Consider the following 18,208-nt stretch of genomic DNA (forward strand, 5'->3'; position numbering starts at 1 on the left):
CCCAGAACATTGCTGGAGCTGCGTCGCGCTTGCGACGCAACTCCAGCAATGTGCCACTTTTACGGCACAGATGCGTCACGCATCTGTGCCGTTTTTGCCCCCTGGTGCGCCGAATTATAAATGCGGCGCATCCATGGTGGCGCAGCTGTGGCGCATAATAATTGGCGCATCCCTGCTGATATGCAGGGATGCGCCAGTTAACATAAATCTGCCCCTGTATTTGTTTGACGTATACTTGTGTCTATATGCTTGTGTATTGTTTTGAGGTTCAAATAATTTAAATTGATTAGGCGGTAATTCTGCACCGGTTCCAGTATTGACTTGATAGTGGTCCACAGAAGTCAAAAGGATAAGAACCCGTCCTCTAGGAGAAACAACCATTGCTGTCATTAGGTCCTCTGTCTAGTTCCATATTCGTTTTCCACCAGTCTCCTTATCTCGGTCCGAACACATTTCTGGAGCTGCATACAGAAAGCTTGTCCAATCACAACGAGGACCTCTGAAACATTATCCAATGAGGAGTGCGGATAGGGTGAGGTCGGGGTTGTGTAATTGTTGCCGGTGTTTAGTCTGCGTGCTTGAATCGTGAAATCAAACTGGCGCCTGTCATCAGCGAAGAAGGAAGGAAAGGACGGCGGCACAGCCTCCTTCAGTATCACGCCAAGAACTGCCATGATTCCCCTGGGTCGGTCGGCGCTGGAAAGGTTACGGCTTCTCCGGTGAGTGACAGCTATGGAAATTTGTACGAATAGAGTATATTTGACTGTCCGGGAACTGCCTGCCTAGAAATACGTTATGGGGACACGCATAGGGCATACGTCCATCATCGGTTAACTTTTCAGCCGGAGGTTTGTAGGACAAAAAGGGACAATATTATTCTTCCATTTACTTGCATTGGTGGAGTGTTATGTCAGGACGAGGACAGTTGATAGGGGTAAAAAATGCAAATTGTTGGACTAATCACAGACCGTCTTCTTCACAGCTGCGAGGTTTTGGGCGTGGTAGTTGATCTCGAAGCTTAGCTAATGGATAACGCTTTTTGTATTGTAGATGTGTAATGTGTTTTGTGCCCGGGATTACAGTTTCCTGCATCTGATTTCGATTCATAATGTGGCTGTTGCAGGCAGCAGTGGTTTGCATGCTGGGACATGTAGTTTCACATTTCTTGGTATTACTCGGGCTTATAGGCGCCCTTATGCGTAGCTCCATTAGCTGAAAAAAACATAATTCAGTCTTCTCCAGGGCTCCAACTGGAGCGGATCTTCCAGTGCTCGGCACAAAAACTGACATTGAATTCTAAACAACAGTGTAAAGGTTTTAAAACACCACACAAATCTTTTTTCCAGAAATGAGCGTAAAAACTCTGAAGGTAATTGTGGTAATGTTAAATACGTCCATTGTAGCAGAGGTGTAGATGAAGAAGATGGTACTTTATTGAAGATGGTAGTAATCAAGTAAGCGAGAGCCCTGTAGATTATAATGTGAGCCCCACCAGGAGCAGCTCCCTTTGCTGCTCAGCCCATACTCTTAACTGACACTCCCCAGGCATCCCAACACTCTGTGACCTCACCACTCATACCAACATTCTACAGCACATCCACACTGGCTGAGCAGTAAGGACCATGAATCAGGAAAGATGCATTGCATTGAAGATAAGATACAACAGTAATCTGTCAGCAATGCGGTCTCTCTGCATTTCACACGTTTTACCTAATAGTGCGTGGTAAAGGTGTCCGTGTTCCCTTGGATTATTTCCTTTTCACGGAGTACGGAATACCGGCACTTTTTTATTTTGAGAGGGAGAGTACCAGTACTTCTCAAGAGAAATGCTTTACTTTTAATTGGAGAGTACTGGCACTTCTCAAAAACAAGAAGTTACTCTGCTACAGAGTACCTGCACTTCTATTTTTCCATTTCAAGCACCTGTGTGTGGAAGTTTTTGACGGGGCACGATTGAGAGTTCTCACGTTAAGCCGAAAGTCGGTGCAGGTTACTCACAGTGCCCCTCACTGAGTCGTAAAGGTGTTCAGAATACATGCTCATCCAATCCTTGGCCTCGCCCCAGAGCAAACATAGGCAATGGCCATTTACCAATTTTAATTATAACCCCTGCCATGAGGCATCCCCAGTGTCCTGCGAGAGCCTTCCATCTACCTTCTAGTAAGTTCTCTCTTTTTACTACCTTTCTTGTTTGTTCTGCCATGCTACCTACGGTTTCTCAATCGGAGGGAGCTCCCACCTACCCTGCCTCTCTTTTTTTCGCTTTTAGTTGAAACCCATTTGTTCCAGTACCTTCACAATGTTTAGTAGGTTCATGTCCATTCCCACCCCAGTGAGGTGTACCCCATCTTCCAGTTGATAGTCCGGAGACCTCAAGTTTATGAAACCGTGTCTCACGAAGACCCATCCGTTGGCCTTACAAACCTTTGCCATGGTGATATTGAGTTCCGTCTAGATTCTTTCACTGCCCCCTGCCAGGCCTTCCGCACTATGATTTCTGAAAAAATTACTTATGTGGGGCAGATCAGGCCTGCCTACCCAATGCTGCCAAGTCATTTCCTCCCAGGTGGACCACTACCGCGTCCGGTCTCCCACCTTGCTTGAGTGCTTCCCGCGCTGCGGGTAGCAGTTGGTCCCATTTCATTCCCGAGCACCCTCAGTCTACTTCGGTGTCCCACAGCCATATCCTGCTCTATTCGCATCTGGCCGCCGCCCATTGTTGGGCTCGTGTCATGTAGGAGTGCTCCATGATCCACACCTTCTGCGGATTGTTCGTACATAGACGGGGCTGGGAGAAATCGGACTCTATACCGTCGGGCGTATGTAATGCTTAAATGCGCTGGATGCCCAGCACCCTATCCCCTTGACAAGCTCGCCATCCAAACCTAGCCCCGCTGCTGTAGTTGCCTCCCCTATTCTGAAAGAGTGGGAGCCATACTTTTGCGCAGGTAGACCCATTGCTTCCAGGGTCTTCCTCATTACTGTTATGAACTGAAAGCGGCTACGGAAAGACTTGTGCTTGAAGAGCGGCCCATTGCTCCCTACTCCAAGTCCCAGGCATTCTTGCAGTAAGCACACCGGGCAGCAGGCTGCGTCTTTAATGCAGTGTATCCTGGTCCTCTTTCCCCTGCCTGGTCTGTCTTGGACTGACGCAGCAGTATGTCCATGTAGCCTTTGCCTATTTCTACGTCCCTTCTGTGGATGCATGCTGATCCTGGGTCATTAACAGATGGGGCTACTAGCTCGCTGACCCTGTAAGCGCCAAAGAAGGCCATCGCGAATACTGGGCCAAAGAGTGCTTCCTCATACCTCGAGGAGGATATTACTGTTAGAGCCCCCAACATCCCTAACAGCATGCTAAAGTGAATGGAGAGCCTTGCATCTTTCTTTGTGTGCCGTACCCTGCCCCAGCCCTTCATCACCGTTCTGCATCTGAAGGCCCTAGTTGGGTCCTCCTGCGCTGCCATTTTTGTGTAATATGCAACTTCGTTTAAGTGTGCCTGGGCCCAGGTTTTCTTTTTTCCTGACATGAATGCCCACTCGAAGTCCAGGACTTCCTCCTGCGTGGCCCACTGGCCCCTTCCTCGACCGGTTATGACCTTGAATGCCTCCCAGCACTTACGGTAACAGGCGTCCGTATTTGGAGCCTGTGCATTGTTTTGCGATGCCCTCGGCCCAGGTCCACCCATAGCCATGTATTCTCTGGCATTGGGGTCTTCCCTTTATCTGCGTCTGGAGCAAGCACTCTGAATTTCTCCCACTGAAAACAAGAAATGGCATCCGCAACTGAGTTGTCTATCCCAGGGATGTGCCTCGTCCTAAGCGTGATGTTGCCCTTCAACTAGCTGCCAACCAGTTTCCGCAGCCCGGATGCCACTGCTGGGCATTTTGCTGACCCTGTGTTAATCGCCTGCACCACTGCGTGGTTGTCAGACCATAGCGTTATCTGTCTATTCAGCAGCTGCTGAGCCCAAATGTGGAAAGCCACCACTATGGGGAACAACTTCAGTAAGGATATGTTTCTTGTTAACCCTGTGCTCTGCCAGGCCGCTGGCCAGGCCCCTGCTGACCATGCGGTCCCTAGGACTGCCCAAAAGGTGAGCCCCCCTGCCGAGTCATTGTAGAGTTCCAATTTGCCTGCTTGGACCCAAAGCTCTTGTCATATTAGGGTGCCATTGAATTCTGCCAAAAAATTCTCCCATTGCCCCAGGTTCTCCCTCACCCCTTGCGTGATGCGGACCCTGTGGTTCTTTTTGTGTCATGCCCTTGGTCCACCATGCTAAGTTTCTTGCAAAGGTGCGCCCTGCGGGGATCACGCTTGTGGCAAAATTCAATTTCCCTAGCAGCTGCTGTATCTCCCCCAGTGTCGCCTTTCTTTGCAGCCTCAATCTCCTTATGGTGTCACGTAGCTCAGCTACCTTTTGCAGTGGCAACCTGCATGTCCCGGCTACTGAGTCCAACTCTATCCCAAGGAAAGACAGTTTAGTGGTTGGGCCCTCTGTTTTTTCCTGCGCCAGTGGGGTGCCTAACTCCTGGGCCATCTTTATAAAATTGTTTAGGAGGTTGTCGCAATCCTCGGAGCCAGCTCTCCCATTAAAAACGAAATCATCTAAGTAGTGTACCCGCCTGCCCCTTGGCATGCGCGATCCCGGCTCCCACTCTAGAAAACTACTGAAAGCCTCGAAGTATGCGCATGATATCGAGCCCCCCATTGGTAAGCATTTGTCGTAGTAGTAATGTCCTTCTAGTTTGAAGCCCAATAGGTGGCAGCTGTCTGGGTGCACTGGCAATAATCTGAAAGCTGATTCTATGTCTGATTTCGCCATCAGGGCACTCTTGCCTAATCAGGTCCACTGCATTGTCTACCTATGCGTAGGCCACTGTACAAGCTCCCTGTTCTAACCAGTTGTTAATGGACTCCCCCCTCAGGGTGGGACAGGTGATGAATCGGCTGGAATTTTCCCAGCTCTTTTTTGGGCACCACGCCGAGCAGTGATACCACCATGTCTTTCACTCCCTCCCACCCCCCCTTCCGACGCTGAAAGGGCCGGCCACCTGCCCCAGTTGTATTTCCTTCTCTACCTTCTGTTTTGCCACCCTGGGGTTGTCTCTAACTGATTTTAGGTTTAAGCTTTCCCGGGCGCCCATGGGCCCTTTGTAGGGGATTGGGAATCCCTGTGTGAAACATTCCGCTAAAAGCTGTCTGTTACTTTGTGATTAGTCTTTTAACAAATTCAGCGGCCTGCTTGTCTTTATGGGTGTCGGTAGCGTCCGTACTCTGCCCCTTTCCCCACTGCCCCCGCCTGGAGGGGCCTGTATTTCACTTCTTTGTGCCTGTCTTTTCTTTGTTGTTCCCTGGCCCTGTGGCCTGTCTACAGCGTATGGTGAGATGGTTTTCCCCGCATGACCCAAAAGTGTGTTTAAACCTGCATGACGCTCCCCATTTACATTCATCTTTGCCAATTTCCAACATGGCTTGTTTGATTTGCTACCGGCCTGATTTTTCCTTTTGAAATCTTTCCCTTTACCCTCAAATTTGCCCTTACTCCCATAGGGACGAAAATTGCTCTCTTTTGCGCCAACTCCATCCCTGGCCGCCACCATGTGTTTCGTGAAACCTTCCATGTCCTGACAGTCCCATCCCATTACTGGCCATACTTGCATCTTCTCTCTAAAACCCTTGTCGTATTGTAGCCATTCATCACCCTGATACTGCTGCTGCACCTCGTGCACCTTCTGCTCATATAAGATCAGTGCCGCCGCGCTGTGAGGGAATTCTTTGATGAACACACATGCCAATGTTCTGAATGCCTTCAGCCAGTTTTCTATTGATCGGACTAATCTAGGTTTCCGGGGGCTCTCCTGTCCTCGTCTTTTTCTGATTTGTGTTGTTAAGTCTAAACCTGCCTGGCGCACTTCCAATAGTAAAAAGATGTCTATGAACTCCTTTCTCCAAATCCTCCTTCACTGTAAGTGGGATGAGGTTGGCCAGCCCTATCATCTTGGTGGTTGTGGGAGGGTCGCTCTGGGAGGGGCGCAGGTACTCCCTTGATGGCTTCCCGTTAATGTCTTGCCCCTCTCTTGTCTTGGTTGTACTTGGGTTACCCCCCTGAGAGGCCCCTGTACTCCCTTGCATGGCCACCTCTGTTTTTGTCTTTTCTCTTTGCTGCGCCTGGCTCGCTACACCCGTTTCTTTGTTTGTAGCCCCTATTGCGTGGCCTCACTTGTCTCCCCTTGGTTCTGGTGCCGGATTGCCCCCCTGCACCCCATGGAATGTTCCCAGGTAATGGAGCCCCCTTCCCTGGCCATTGCCACCATGGTATCCATGCTGTAGGTTGCGCTGCCCCCGCGGTCCAAGCCTCCCTCTGGAATTCGTGTCGCCCTTGGCCTAACCCTCTTTGCCACTGGGGGTGCATGGGCCAATCTCCTTGCATTGCTTCATTGCTCACCACCAGCTGGGTACCTGTAGTAACGCTTTGCCCTAGGCCTCCTTGCGCCCTCTGCCCGCTCCTGCACCCTCGCTAGTTTTTTAGCACGCCATGCTTACCACTCTCTCTGATGCCTGTGCCGATTTTGTCTCCCACGTGTCCCCTGTAGGGGCTGCCCTGCTGGCTACAGAGCCCTCCTCAGCGCTGCTCTCCTCTGATTCTGAGCTAGTCGCCCGCTCTGGAGATGCATTTCTCGTGCTCTTGGCTTTCGCGGGGTTCTTTCCCTTGTTGCTTTCCGCAGGGGCCGCCGATTTGGCTGCAGGCCGCTTTACCCCTGCCTTCTTCGTGGGCAGCCACATCTGGGATGCCTGCCGCGGCTTCTTCTCCTTTCCTTGGGCCCCATCCTTGATTTGCTGGTCAACCCAGCTCTGACACTTTAGGGCTAACAGTGCCCTGGCCTGTTCCAGCATGGCTTGCAGGTCATCAACCATCTCGGGCCCCGTGTCTCCAGTCTGCCTCTTCTGTCCTTTCTTTGCAAGTTCCAGTCATACCTGGTTCTTCCTGAAGCGTGCCGGGGGCTGCGCTTTTCTCCTGGTAGCTCCCCGTTTGCTGGCCATTCCTGCCAACTTTTGCGCTGTGTTCTTCTGCCAAACTGTTGTCAAAGTACCCCTGAGTACACCCTGCAGCAGCGTGTGTGTCCCCTCCTGCTTCGCTACTGGCTCAGATCTCTCCTGAACTTGGGTCCAATGAGTCCTCCCAGGCTCTGGTCTTCCCAAGTTTCTCCCCAACACTCAAGGAAAATGAACCACAATTCCCGCGCTGTTCGCGCCTTACACGCACCTTCCGATTTGGCTCCGTGAAAGATGGTCCTGAATAAGTGCCCCTTTGTAGTTTTCTGTGTTGTCGCTGGTCGTCTTGCTGCTGTGAAGGCTCTGGTCTTTTCCTGCTGTTCCCCAGCCACTCCGGGAAAGGAAAACAACATCCCCTCGCTTTTCACGCCTTTGTTCTGCCCCGTGCTCTTCTTTTTGCAGACCGTTATGAAATGGGTTTCTTTCCCACAACCTCTGCAAATCTGTCCAATGGCAGGAGATTTACCTTCCGAATCCGCATCGGAAACCCCAATTTTTTTTTTTTTTTTTAATACTCTGAGACGTTTGTCTTAGGGGCCTTCACTTTGTGTTTCTGCTTACTTTTCATGGTCAATTCTGATTCATTCTGGGTTGTTCCAGCTTCCATATCAGCAGCCCTTCGATCTGCATGTTCCTCAGCTCTTGCAGCCATGAGTTCCTTTTCTAGACTGAGAGTCTTCCTCAGCATGCATCTCCTGAATGAATCAGTGTGGCAACCATCGATGACTCTGAGACACATGGCTTCTTCTTCATTGAATTCACTGAACATGCAGTGCTTGATGAGTGTATTGAGTCTTTCGACAAACTTGGCCATTGTTTCACCAGCTTGCTATCTTGCCTGGTTGAAAATGTACCTTTCAAAATAAATTACCGGCCCTTCGGAGGTGTGGGGTGGCTTGAGACCGCTCCTCTAGTGGGTGCTTTTTTAATGTGCGTGTCCCTTTTAAATCCTTGCCACACGCCACTTCCTGGGGCAGTGTTACCGAAATGTCCCGCTTCCTCGCAACCCAAGAACGGGCGCCAAAGCTGACTAGAGCCCGCAGATGTTCCCGCCTGTTAAGTGCTGGTCACAAATGGGGACGGTGGAGGCTCTGTACCGTTTCCCGGGCACAATCTTCCCTCTGCGCCTCTGGGTCTCGAAAAACAAAGAAGGGGCGTGAGTTCGCCGCTCACATTGCTGTTCGACTTCCCACCACCGGCCACATCCCAGGAAACAGCCGATTGGCCGAGCCGAAACCTGGCGAGGCAGATTCTCTGGTCTGGATCGTCTCTTGGAAAAAAGGATCTGTTGCAGGCGATCTTTTCCAGTCCTGATCTGATTCAGGCTGCAGTCTTCACGAGCTCCGGTCTCATGAGGAAGTCTCCCGAAAGGTGGGTCAATCCTTCCTCTTCCGCAACAATCCTTCTTCCTTTGAGAGGGGGGGGGGGGGGTGGTTAGGCTATTCTCCGGCCGTTGGCCCTTTTTTAACCCCCCTCCCCCTCGCCTTACTTGACTTGCCCCCTGATTGGGGGGGGCTTGCACTTGCTTCCGGGGACCAATCCTGGCCCCCTCCTGCCTAGCCGGTATGTAAATTGGGAGCGTGGAGAGGGCCTCCTGCCTTCGGACGGCATTTGACACGGGACCTCTTTGGTTCCGGCTTCGCCTTCCAGTCCCGGGTTATGATTCTGTGGCGAACTCAGTCAAAGACGGCAGCTGTCGACATGCTGACCATGGCAAAGAAAGAATAATATACAGTGCTTACCAGTGAGGATTTGTGTATGAGGGAAGGATCCTTAAATGGAATAGACAAAAGACAGTACATACAGCTAAAGAGATTGAAAACCTGTGATGAAAGAGGAGATGAACTGTGTGATCTACAGATGAAGCGGCTTCAGAAAGGGAGATGTGGGATAAAAAGTGCATCATTAAGGCAGAAGGAGACATTTGAGAGGAGAGGTATGTAAAGAGGAAATCGGGAGCAACTGAGACATTTATTAGGCCACTGTCTTAAGCAGACCATTGTAATATTAAATTCCCAGTCGCATACGTTCAGATTTTTTTCACAATCTAATCTTTTCAGAATTGGAATATAGTCAATCTAATTAGTAACAACCTAATTGTTACTCATTTATCTGCCATTCAATCCTTGTGGAGTGCAACAATGTGTCTGCGTAGTATGTTTGATTGACACTTGTTTCATTACATACAAGCCTTGCAATTAAACGTTGCAAATGCGTCAGTGTACAAAGCATTCTTCCTGGTTATGTGATGATGACCCATGATCAAAATTTTCACCAAGTATTCCCATAAAATTATGTCATCTCATTATTCATGGCTCCCATAAGTTAGTGAAACAGAGCAGTGTTTGGGTTTAGAATATTTGAGCTAATTTTTGCGTTTTAAAGTGAGATATCAGCCATGAATTCAAGTGCAAACATCTCTCCGTCCAACGTGTAGAAACAGATGCTTAGTTTTCTTTTGACATAGATATAATCGGAAATTGGATTTCGATGTAATGTGGAGGGGGCTGTTGTGCTTAGATAAGTTTATGGCATCCTGTGTATTCTTTCTAATTGGGAGGAGCATAAATGTAGGATTCATGCGACTCTGGCACTTCACTTCATGACCTTTCACTTTATGTGGGGCAGTTTATGGCCAGAACCATCCTTCAATCCTATTTGTCACTGGTATAAAAACACCATACCATGTACACTTGTTTGCTCGCTGAATCAGTGTTTTTCTTAACTCTGCTGTCAAAGATAACAAGATCTTTTTAATGGTTTGAAAACTTTCATCCTGTGTAGGTCGAGACTGCCAGACAGCGCAGCTGGCTGGTGTCGTGTCCACGCCAGCTCTGAAGCATGCTAATGACCAAATCACACACTGAGCTCTGTAACACACATCTTAATTCTTTGGCATGCTTCATTAACTGAACGCGATACATCATAGACTTCATTGACCACACCCAAGTGATTACCTAACATTAGAAGGAGTCCTTCAAGGACCACAAGGGTCCTGCTGCAAGTGATCACACAACATTACAACTCCCCCTTTGTTAAATGAAAAGTACGGACAACACATATACATTATAGTTCCTCAATGAGTCAGAGGTGCTTGCACCAATCTTCCAGATCAAGTTGAAGGAGTTATACTGTCATCTGGCATCATAGATGTAGACTCGGATGGACTTGTCTCACTTGTAAGTTCTGAAGCATACGAACATAGAGACGGATGCTTGAAGTGTGATGAGTGTCTCATAATGGACTTTCCGGGACGTTGAGCGGTCACCATATGTCCTTTACTTGCCACGACTCTCAATGGATCTGCATCGAACTGAGCATCAGGCTTGCGATTCCGTTTTTGTTTGACTAGGACCCGGTCTCCTCCTTCGAAACCGTGTCCCAAGCACATCTGCACTTTTCTCAGAGGCCTTAATTTTGCTTTTGTGAGACGTCTCTCTGACATGAATCTCGTTGGTATCTGTTACTCAGCTCATGGTGCATTGTGGTTTCTTATCCCAGTAGCTCTCCAAAACGGCAAGGTGGCAGGGCTTTCACTTGTTGAAGAATGGAGAGTTGACCGAGGGGCACAAAGGGCTGGACCTAAGGCCGAATTGAGATTGATTCCTTCAAGTGCAGCGCACTGAACCACTTTCTTTAGATGCCAATAAATCTTTCAACAACGCTGTTTGCCTGTGGCCAGAGAGTTATGCTTTTCTGATACTTGACTTTCAAGCGAAAAAGGTCCTTAAAATCTTTGCTATTGAAGGATGTACCATTTTCAGACTTCAGAATGGAGAGAACACCCCACGCTGCAAAAATATAATCCATCCTCTTGATGACATTGTCATGGGTGGTCGTTGATAAATCTTCCCCTAAGGGAAAACGTGAGTACTCCTGAGTAACTACCATGAGATGATGGCCATTGTTTAAGCGTCCAAAGAAATCGACTGCAATTTTCTCCCACGCTTGTTAGGTAGGTCAGACTTGTTTAGCGGATGCTGTTTTTTCCTGGGAGAAAAGCAATTACACAGGTGACATGCTTTCAGTTCCTTCTCGAATCGTTCATCAAGGCGAGGAAACCACAATCTGTCTCTGAGGACTCTTGGTGGCGACGATGCCACGATGTCCTTTGTGTGCTAGTTCAATGACTTGTTGCCTCAAGCTCGCAGGTACGACAATTCTCAAATCTTTTAGTATAATACCTTTTTGCGTGACAGGAAGGTTTTTTGATAATCAACGTCCTCTGTGAGAGGTCAAGTATATTTTCTCCAGGGCTGCGTTGCAATGATATCCTTGAGTGTGAGCATGTCTCTGTCTGTCTTAGTATCAGCAATGATGGATAAAGCTGCAGGAGTGCTAGAATTTACTATGAAATTAATATATGCCTCAGCTGCTTTAGAAGTTTCACTGTGACACTGTAATAGCACTCGCTAGAAGTAATCTGCAGGGTTTTGATCCTTCCCCGGCTTATGCACAATAGTGTAATCGTACTCTTGCAATTGCAACCCCCACCTCTCAATACGAGGGGATATCCTAGCTTTTGGGTTTCCAAAAAGGATTAGTAACACCTGGTGGTCAGTGACATAGGTGAAATGCTTTCCGTACAGAACCACATGAGAATGTTCACAGGCTCTCTCTTTCTGGCTGAGAATACACATGTTCAATCTGAGATAGACTTCTGCTATCATAACATACAATGTGACTGAGGACTTGGATGTCCATGGTGTTGAGCAAGGATCGTGCCCAACCTCACCGGGCTTGCATCTACTATGACCTCAGTATGTAACTTTGGATCAAAATAGGCCATTTCAGTTACATTTTCAATTGCATGTTTGATGTTCTTGAAACATTGGCCACATTCAGAGGACCACTGGAAGGGAATATTGCTTTTTGTCAACTCTCTTTATGCGAAATTCGCTGTGGCAGCATCACAAATGTATCTGGAGCTGTAGCTGGCCATGCCTAAGAAGGATTGCAGTATGGTTACATCCTGAGGGGGACAGGTGGATTACAATGCTTGTACCTTTTCAGGGTCAGGAGTCCTTCCTCCTTTAGAGAAAATGTGCCCATATAATTTGAGTTTGGTTTTGTGAAACGTACACTTTTTTGCATTGAGACCCGCATCTACGATTAGATTGTATACTTGTGTAAAATCTTTGTCTTACTCCTTTAGTATGGCCCCAAACACTAGTATATTATCACTGTAGTTAAAAGCATGTGTGACAAGTTGAATTATTCGGCGTATGACCTCATAAAAGATTCCTGCTGCCGACAACACACCAAAGCAGAGTCTTTTATATCTGAACCAACCAACATGGGTTGGGAAAGTAGTAATGTACCTACAGATCTTTTCCAACTTGTGTTGATGGTATGCTTTGGTCTAATGAAGACTTTGGCACCATTCAGCTGTGTAATCATGTCTATGTGTGGACCTAGGTGTCTATCTCTCTCATTTGCTTTGTTGGCCTAGCACATATCAATGCAAATGCGACTACACCTCCACTGTCATTTTTTGACACTACCGCTACGGGTGAAACTCATGATGTCATGCTTTAATAATGCCTCTAGTTCTTTCTCAACGGCCTTCTGTGAATGAAAAGCAATCAGACAGTATTGATGAGCAACAGGACAAATATCACCATTAATGTGAAACTGCACCTTGATTGTATTAAGTTTCCCTAGTCCATAAAACAACGACGGTAAACGACTTACTATTTCAGAATGTGCATTGAGGTTGTAATTGATTGAGATCAGTTTCATGTCAGCACCAATTATGAAACTGAGTAAACCTGCACTTGACGATGTACCTTGGACATTAATTTGTGCTTGTACTGTCATTTTCTTGTGCCTCGTGGTTGCTATAAATGACCCTTGTCTTTGTAATGGTGTAAAAGCAGTCCATGTGTAAACCTTTGTTTTTCAATGGCATTAGGTGTGGTACTGGAGACTATTTGTTGTATTTTTCTGCCAGCATGATATTGATCAATGCACCACTCTCTATGATAAAAGTTATAGGTCAGCCATTCACCTTTAGCGTTATCTTGGGGCAATTACCAAATGAGTTTGGTAACTTTACTTGGCGATCTCTCTTTGACTTGTGTTCTTCTTTGCAAGCAGCCACTCCTACAGGCTCATGCCTTTCCAAGGTCGACATCCCCATTGCACGTCCTTCTTCTTCGCTGTTGCTCGATGACGTTGAAGAGCCTATGGAAGATAAATTTGATGACGATCGACTTTGTTTATTCTCTACTTGCTTCAATTGATGTTGCAGTTTGGCCTTATGGCGTGTCTCGCAAGCTTCTGGAACTTTCTGGCATCCGTTTTCACTTCTTGTTGCAGTTCTTCCCACAGCCTTTGCATATCTGTCCAATGGCAGGAGATTTACCTTCCAAATCTGCATCGGGAACCCCAATTTTTTTTTCTTTAATACTCTGAGACCTTGTCTTATGGGCCTCCACTTTGTGTTTCTGCTTACTTTTCATGGTCCATTCTGATTCATTCTGGGTTGTTCCAGCTTCCATATCAGCAGCCCTTCGATCTGCATGTTCCTCAGCTCTTGCAGCCATGAGTTCCTTTTCTAGACTGAGTCTTCCTCAGCATGCATCTCCTGAATGAATCTGTGTGGCAACCACTATCGTCACTGCTTTCACCTTTTTGCATCGTACCTGATTGTTGTTTCCTTAAGCGATTTCCCACACCTGGCTGTAGCGATATTTAACACTTTGTACCTGGCTTTCACTGCCTTTTAACTATTTGCTTTGTATGGCCGATGGCTCTGTGTTACTCTATGGCACAGTACCTCTTCTTTCAGCCTTACCAGTAGGCCTCTGGCAGGCTTTCTGACTGTGCTCCTCTAGAGGGCCTTTACCTTCCTCGAGGGCCTTGCAAGACCTAGAGTTTTAACTCCACATGCCCCAACCGTAGATTGCTCATGCGTGCCAAGTGCGCCCCAAAAAGCAGTTTGCTGGACCTCTGCAAATTTGGGAGTGCAATCTTGTTTATTCTGGGCATGTATCTCCTACTCTTCCCCAGTTGCCGCTTTCACCTCCGCTCTGGAGCATGCAAAAGACCACACCACACATGGAGCTCTTATACAAGTCATTATTCTTCCCATGCAACCGTTAACTGAACGCAATACGTCATAGACTATATTGACGACATCCAGACACACCCAAGTACCTCCCAAGTGATTGCTTACCATTGTAAGGAGTCCGTCGAGGACCACAAGGGTCCTGCTGCACATGATCACACCACACTACAGCTGATTGCAAAAGGCATATTGTGGTTTTACCAAGAACTTAGAGGGGCTTACAGTCTGTCCATTGTTTAACTATACTGTCACTTTAATTTGCCTTCTTATTCAATGGTTTGCCTTGACCATCTTGTTTGTCCCATCCCTGGAGCAATTTGAATGTACTTGTCCTTCCACTGCTCACGTTTAGGGAAAATATTTTTTCTATTGTCTTAAGCACTCCATTAGAGTGCACGTGTTTTCCAGCTGTCTCCCTATTGTGCTTCTCTTCCCCGTGCTCTGAGTCGCTCTTGTGCCAGTGTGCTTTTTCCCCCTGCCCCACTCTGTTATACACTCCACCTCATGTTGCTTTCTCGCCGATGTGATTCCCCCCCACAGTTCTATATTGCTCTCTTGCTCTTTTACTTCTCTCCCTTACTTAGATGTTCCCACCATACCCTGATGCCATGTAATATTTTTACTCTGATCCCCTTATTGGCAGCAGCTTTTATAGAAGCGGGAAGATGGCCATCAATGAATAGAAAATTGAGGTGTGTACCTTGCTTGTAACATTTGTGTACACTTTCATAAATCCAAGCACACTCTCTGTCCCTCAGTCCTTTCCTAGTCAAGTGTATTTTCTGCAAACACTGACCGCGCATGCCTCATTGTGTGAAGTATTCCCTTCTGAAATATGCACTTTTCTGAACCGTAAGATTATTAATTACCCCCAGAAACCCCCTTCCGAGCACTCTGTGTATTATCTGTATGGAATTGGAGGCCAACAAAACAATGCTCCATTCTAGCCCTTAAAAATTAAAAGTTCATACTCTCTCTGGCTGAAGGTGGATATTGGTGTTACGATTTAAGTGAATGAACTAGTTTCACGGAATTTCTATGGAGGATACGTATCTTGTATGAGGCATGGCTGTAGTGCCCTTGTTTGCTGTGCTATAGGTAGTTCTGCTGGCCCACTCGCTGTTTGAAGGGTATGTAGTAGCTTTGCCTTCTGAGTGGCAATTGGAATTGTAGCCGTCCACTTTATGGAGTGTGTTAGCTGTCTGTGTGTTTACACGTTTAGGATTTCTTTCCCAATAAGGATAAGAGTTTTTGCATGCTTTGTGTAGCTAGAGTACTGTTAGTGGAAATAATCCCATTTTTTTCTTGTGGAGGAGTCCTCACTTGCTTTGTGGAGAGGTGTATGGAATAGTGTATTTGTGTGTAGCACATTTTCTTAAAACACTGTTAGGTGGCCTGGGCTCTCTGTGTCTGGAGCTACAACACCAGACAGATCTCTGGTTTTCAGTGTATAATGCACATTAAAACCTTAAGAGATCCTTATGTTCTCAGCAGTCCGGTCATTTGCAGCGACAGAATTTTAAAGAGAGGTCGGGCATCAACAACCAGTGATCATTAATTTTAAATATTAGCACAACTCAAAGCATAGGTTAATCAAAAATTGTAGATGTGCCCCAATAACTGCCAACTATTATTAGAACATTAGAATGTTGGCAGATCCATTGAAAAAACAGAGTGCTCTGTGCTTCTAATGGCTGGTAGAAGACCGGAGCTCCAGCATTCCAATGCTGCTGTTCATTGCTGTTGCTGTGAACAAAGGTCTCATGGAGGCCGAGGGGATTTGTTTTATTTGTTAGAACATTTTACCCTCTAGTGGCGGAATGTTCTATTTAAGCCCTCTGTAACTGGGCTATACTGACATTAAAGTCCCGCTCCCTTGTTAAAGGCCCACACCTTCGTGTCGCGTCTTTAATGCTAGAGCGGGCCTTTAATGGCCAGTATAACCAACCACAGCAGGCTATAAGGCTATATTCTAAAAATGTAATAATTCAGCCATATAGTTAAAATTAACACTGAACTATGTATAATAAGCAGTTTTCCACAAAGTTTATAAATTTACTCTTGGTTTAATAAAAGACCAACAAAAAAAACCTGTCCAACTGCTATTGCGTCCTTTGGTGTTTCTAGAGTAAAATATATATTCTGAAGCAGTTTCTACAGTTCTTAATCGAACATCTAATAATGGTTTGATATTCATTTTCTATGGTATCCTACAAACGTCTTATTAGCAACAGACTGGGAAGTTAATTTCTCCATTTTTCTTTTATTTTGTTGGTACAGACACAGTTGAAATATGAAGTGTTCATCTTTAAACCTTGGATGTATCGGTCCTAAACGGATAAGTAAAATTCCTCCAGAGCTTTGGATGGACACAAGTAAAATCTTTAGTTTATTTTTTTGTCCTTGCAATAAGCTTAAACCTACATAAAGGCTGGAGAGTAGTTGTAGCACTTGAAAGTACGTCGAGTCACGGGACCTGCCTTTACTTTTTCTTGCGAGTAGCTGGGGGACGTAGTCACACCCAGCCCCTACCGGTAGCAAAGATGTCCTGGAAGCAGTAAAGCTGCTAGACTTTGAATATCACGGCTGGCATTTCAATAGGAATTGTGTCCTACTTTGTGCTTCCTCAATTATTCTTAAGAAAGAAAAAAGATGATGGCTGAAATGAGGCCCCAATCAATTCCCAGTGGCTGCTATTCATTGTTCTCCTCAGTAGGGCGCCCCAAGGGTCACAGGTATGCCCAGATGTGGGTCCCATGCTCACTGTGCCACTGGAACTATGCTGCTCCCTAATGAAGAGGACCAAATAGGGCTGCTTGTGTTCTGGTTCAGAGGGGACCTGACCTGGTAGTTCAGGCTGGACCAGAGGTGCTGGAACAATTTTAAGAGTGGGAGGCCATTAATGCTATAACACTGAAGTCATTGGTATTGTGAAACACCCAAGCGTCACAAGAAAATCAAGTGTAGCAAAAGTGCCACAACTATTCAGTAGGAGAGTGGAAAGGGTGCAGAATGAGGCAGGTGGTAAATTTTTGAGCACTGGTGTGGTAGCACACTTTCATTTACAGACAGCAAATTTACTTATGAAAGCACCAGTAAATTTGCATGGACCTATAGTTTTACTGGTGAAACTATATAGTGCACAAATGATGATGTGTGGAAATTGGTCATCAACGAATATTTATTTGCGCATCACTAAGTAGCGTGATTTGTCATAGTTTTTACCATTACGTTTCAGAAGTTGCAACAAAAATATGCTTTGTTTTTATTGCCTACTAGCTGATTTATTTTGAAAAATGAGTGTTGTTCATTTACAGATATTTAAATATTGTGTGTGAGGGTGAAAAACTGAACTGACATCATACAATTTCACTTCTTGTAACCCAGCAAGATTATCACCTAGGTCCTCTTTACAGTCGGAGGAAATAAATGCCAGTTTCTATATAAAGGAGCAATTTGTCAGACATAGCTTGACTTTTGACTTTTGACCTTTGTCTTTGAGTGCCAGCAAATGTGACAAGATGAGTACAAAAGTTAAAGGCACCGTTATTGATCATTTCACCTTCTGAAATCCAGCATGGTTATTTTTGGAGGTGCTACAGCACCCCCAGAATCCCTACTTCCAGCGCCTGTGCGCTGGATTGTTCCTATGTGAGTAGACCCAATGGTGGTTTAAATATGGGTGATTCCGGTCTGTGGAGGCATGGTGGCTAAAAACGATAGACTGGAATGCAGCGTTACTGGTGGCTCAGATTACTTAAAGCATTTCACGCATCACTTTTTTGATTTCTTTATTCATTCTTAAGCCACCCTCCTTCTTTGCTGTCGTAATTCGCCTGGCCTGTCATCTTTCCTTGCCTCTACTCGCCATACCAGCGGGTGCATTGAAGATATGGCTATAACCAGATGGCAGTGACATGCATAAAGAACCTGAATTGGTTCTCTTCCAACACAGTGAAACGGTAATTTGCACACAGAAGTGTGTAAAGCACACTTTAGCATAACGTGTTCAATGGAAATCCCTGTTATTTGTGGAGACGAAAGATAAGTGTATTGTAAACCCCCCCCCCCCTTTTTTT

General features: G+C 46.4%; 1 protein-coding gene across 1 annotated transcript in view; it reads left to right on the top strand.

The window, feature by feature from the left end:
• Window positions 1–526: 526 nt before the first annotated feature.
• Window positions 527–18,208, top strand: part of PITRM1 (pitrilysin metallopeptidase 1) — a 369,052-nt gene continuing 351,370 nt past the window's right edge. The window contains exon 1 of the mRNA XM_085631897.1: window positions 527–719. Within this exon, the coding sequence (XP_085488023.1) occupies window positions 673–719 (47 nt within the window). The 5' untranslated portion in view covers window positions 527–672. The remainder of the gene's footprint in view (window positions 720–18,208) is intronic.

The sequence above is a fragment of the Triturus cristatus genome, chromosome 10 (genome assembly GCF_964204655.1).
Source record: "Triturus cristatus chromosome 10, aTriCri1.1, whole genome shotgun sequence".
NCBI classification, from domain to species: domain Eukaryota; kingdom Metazoa; phylum Chordata; class Amphibia; order Caudata; family Salamandridae; genus Triturus; species Triturus cristatus.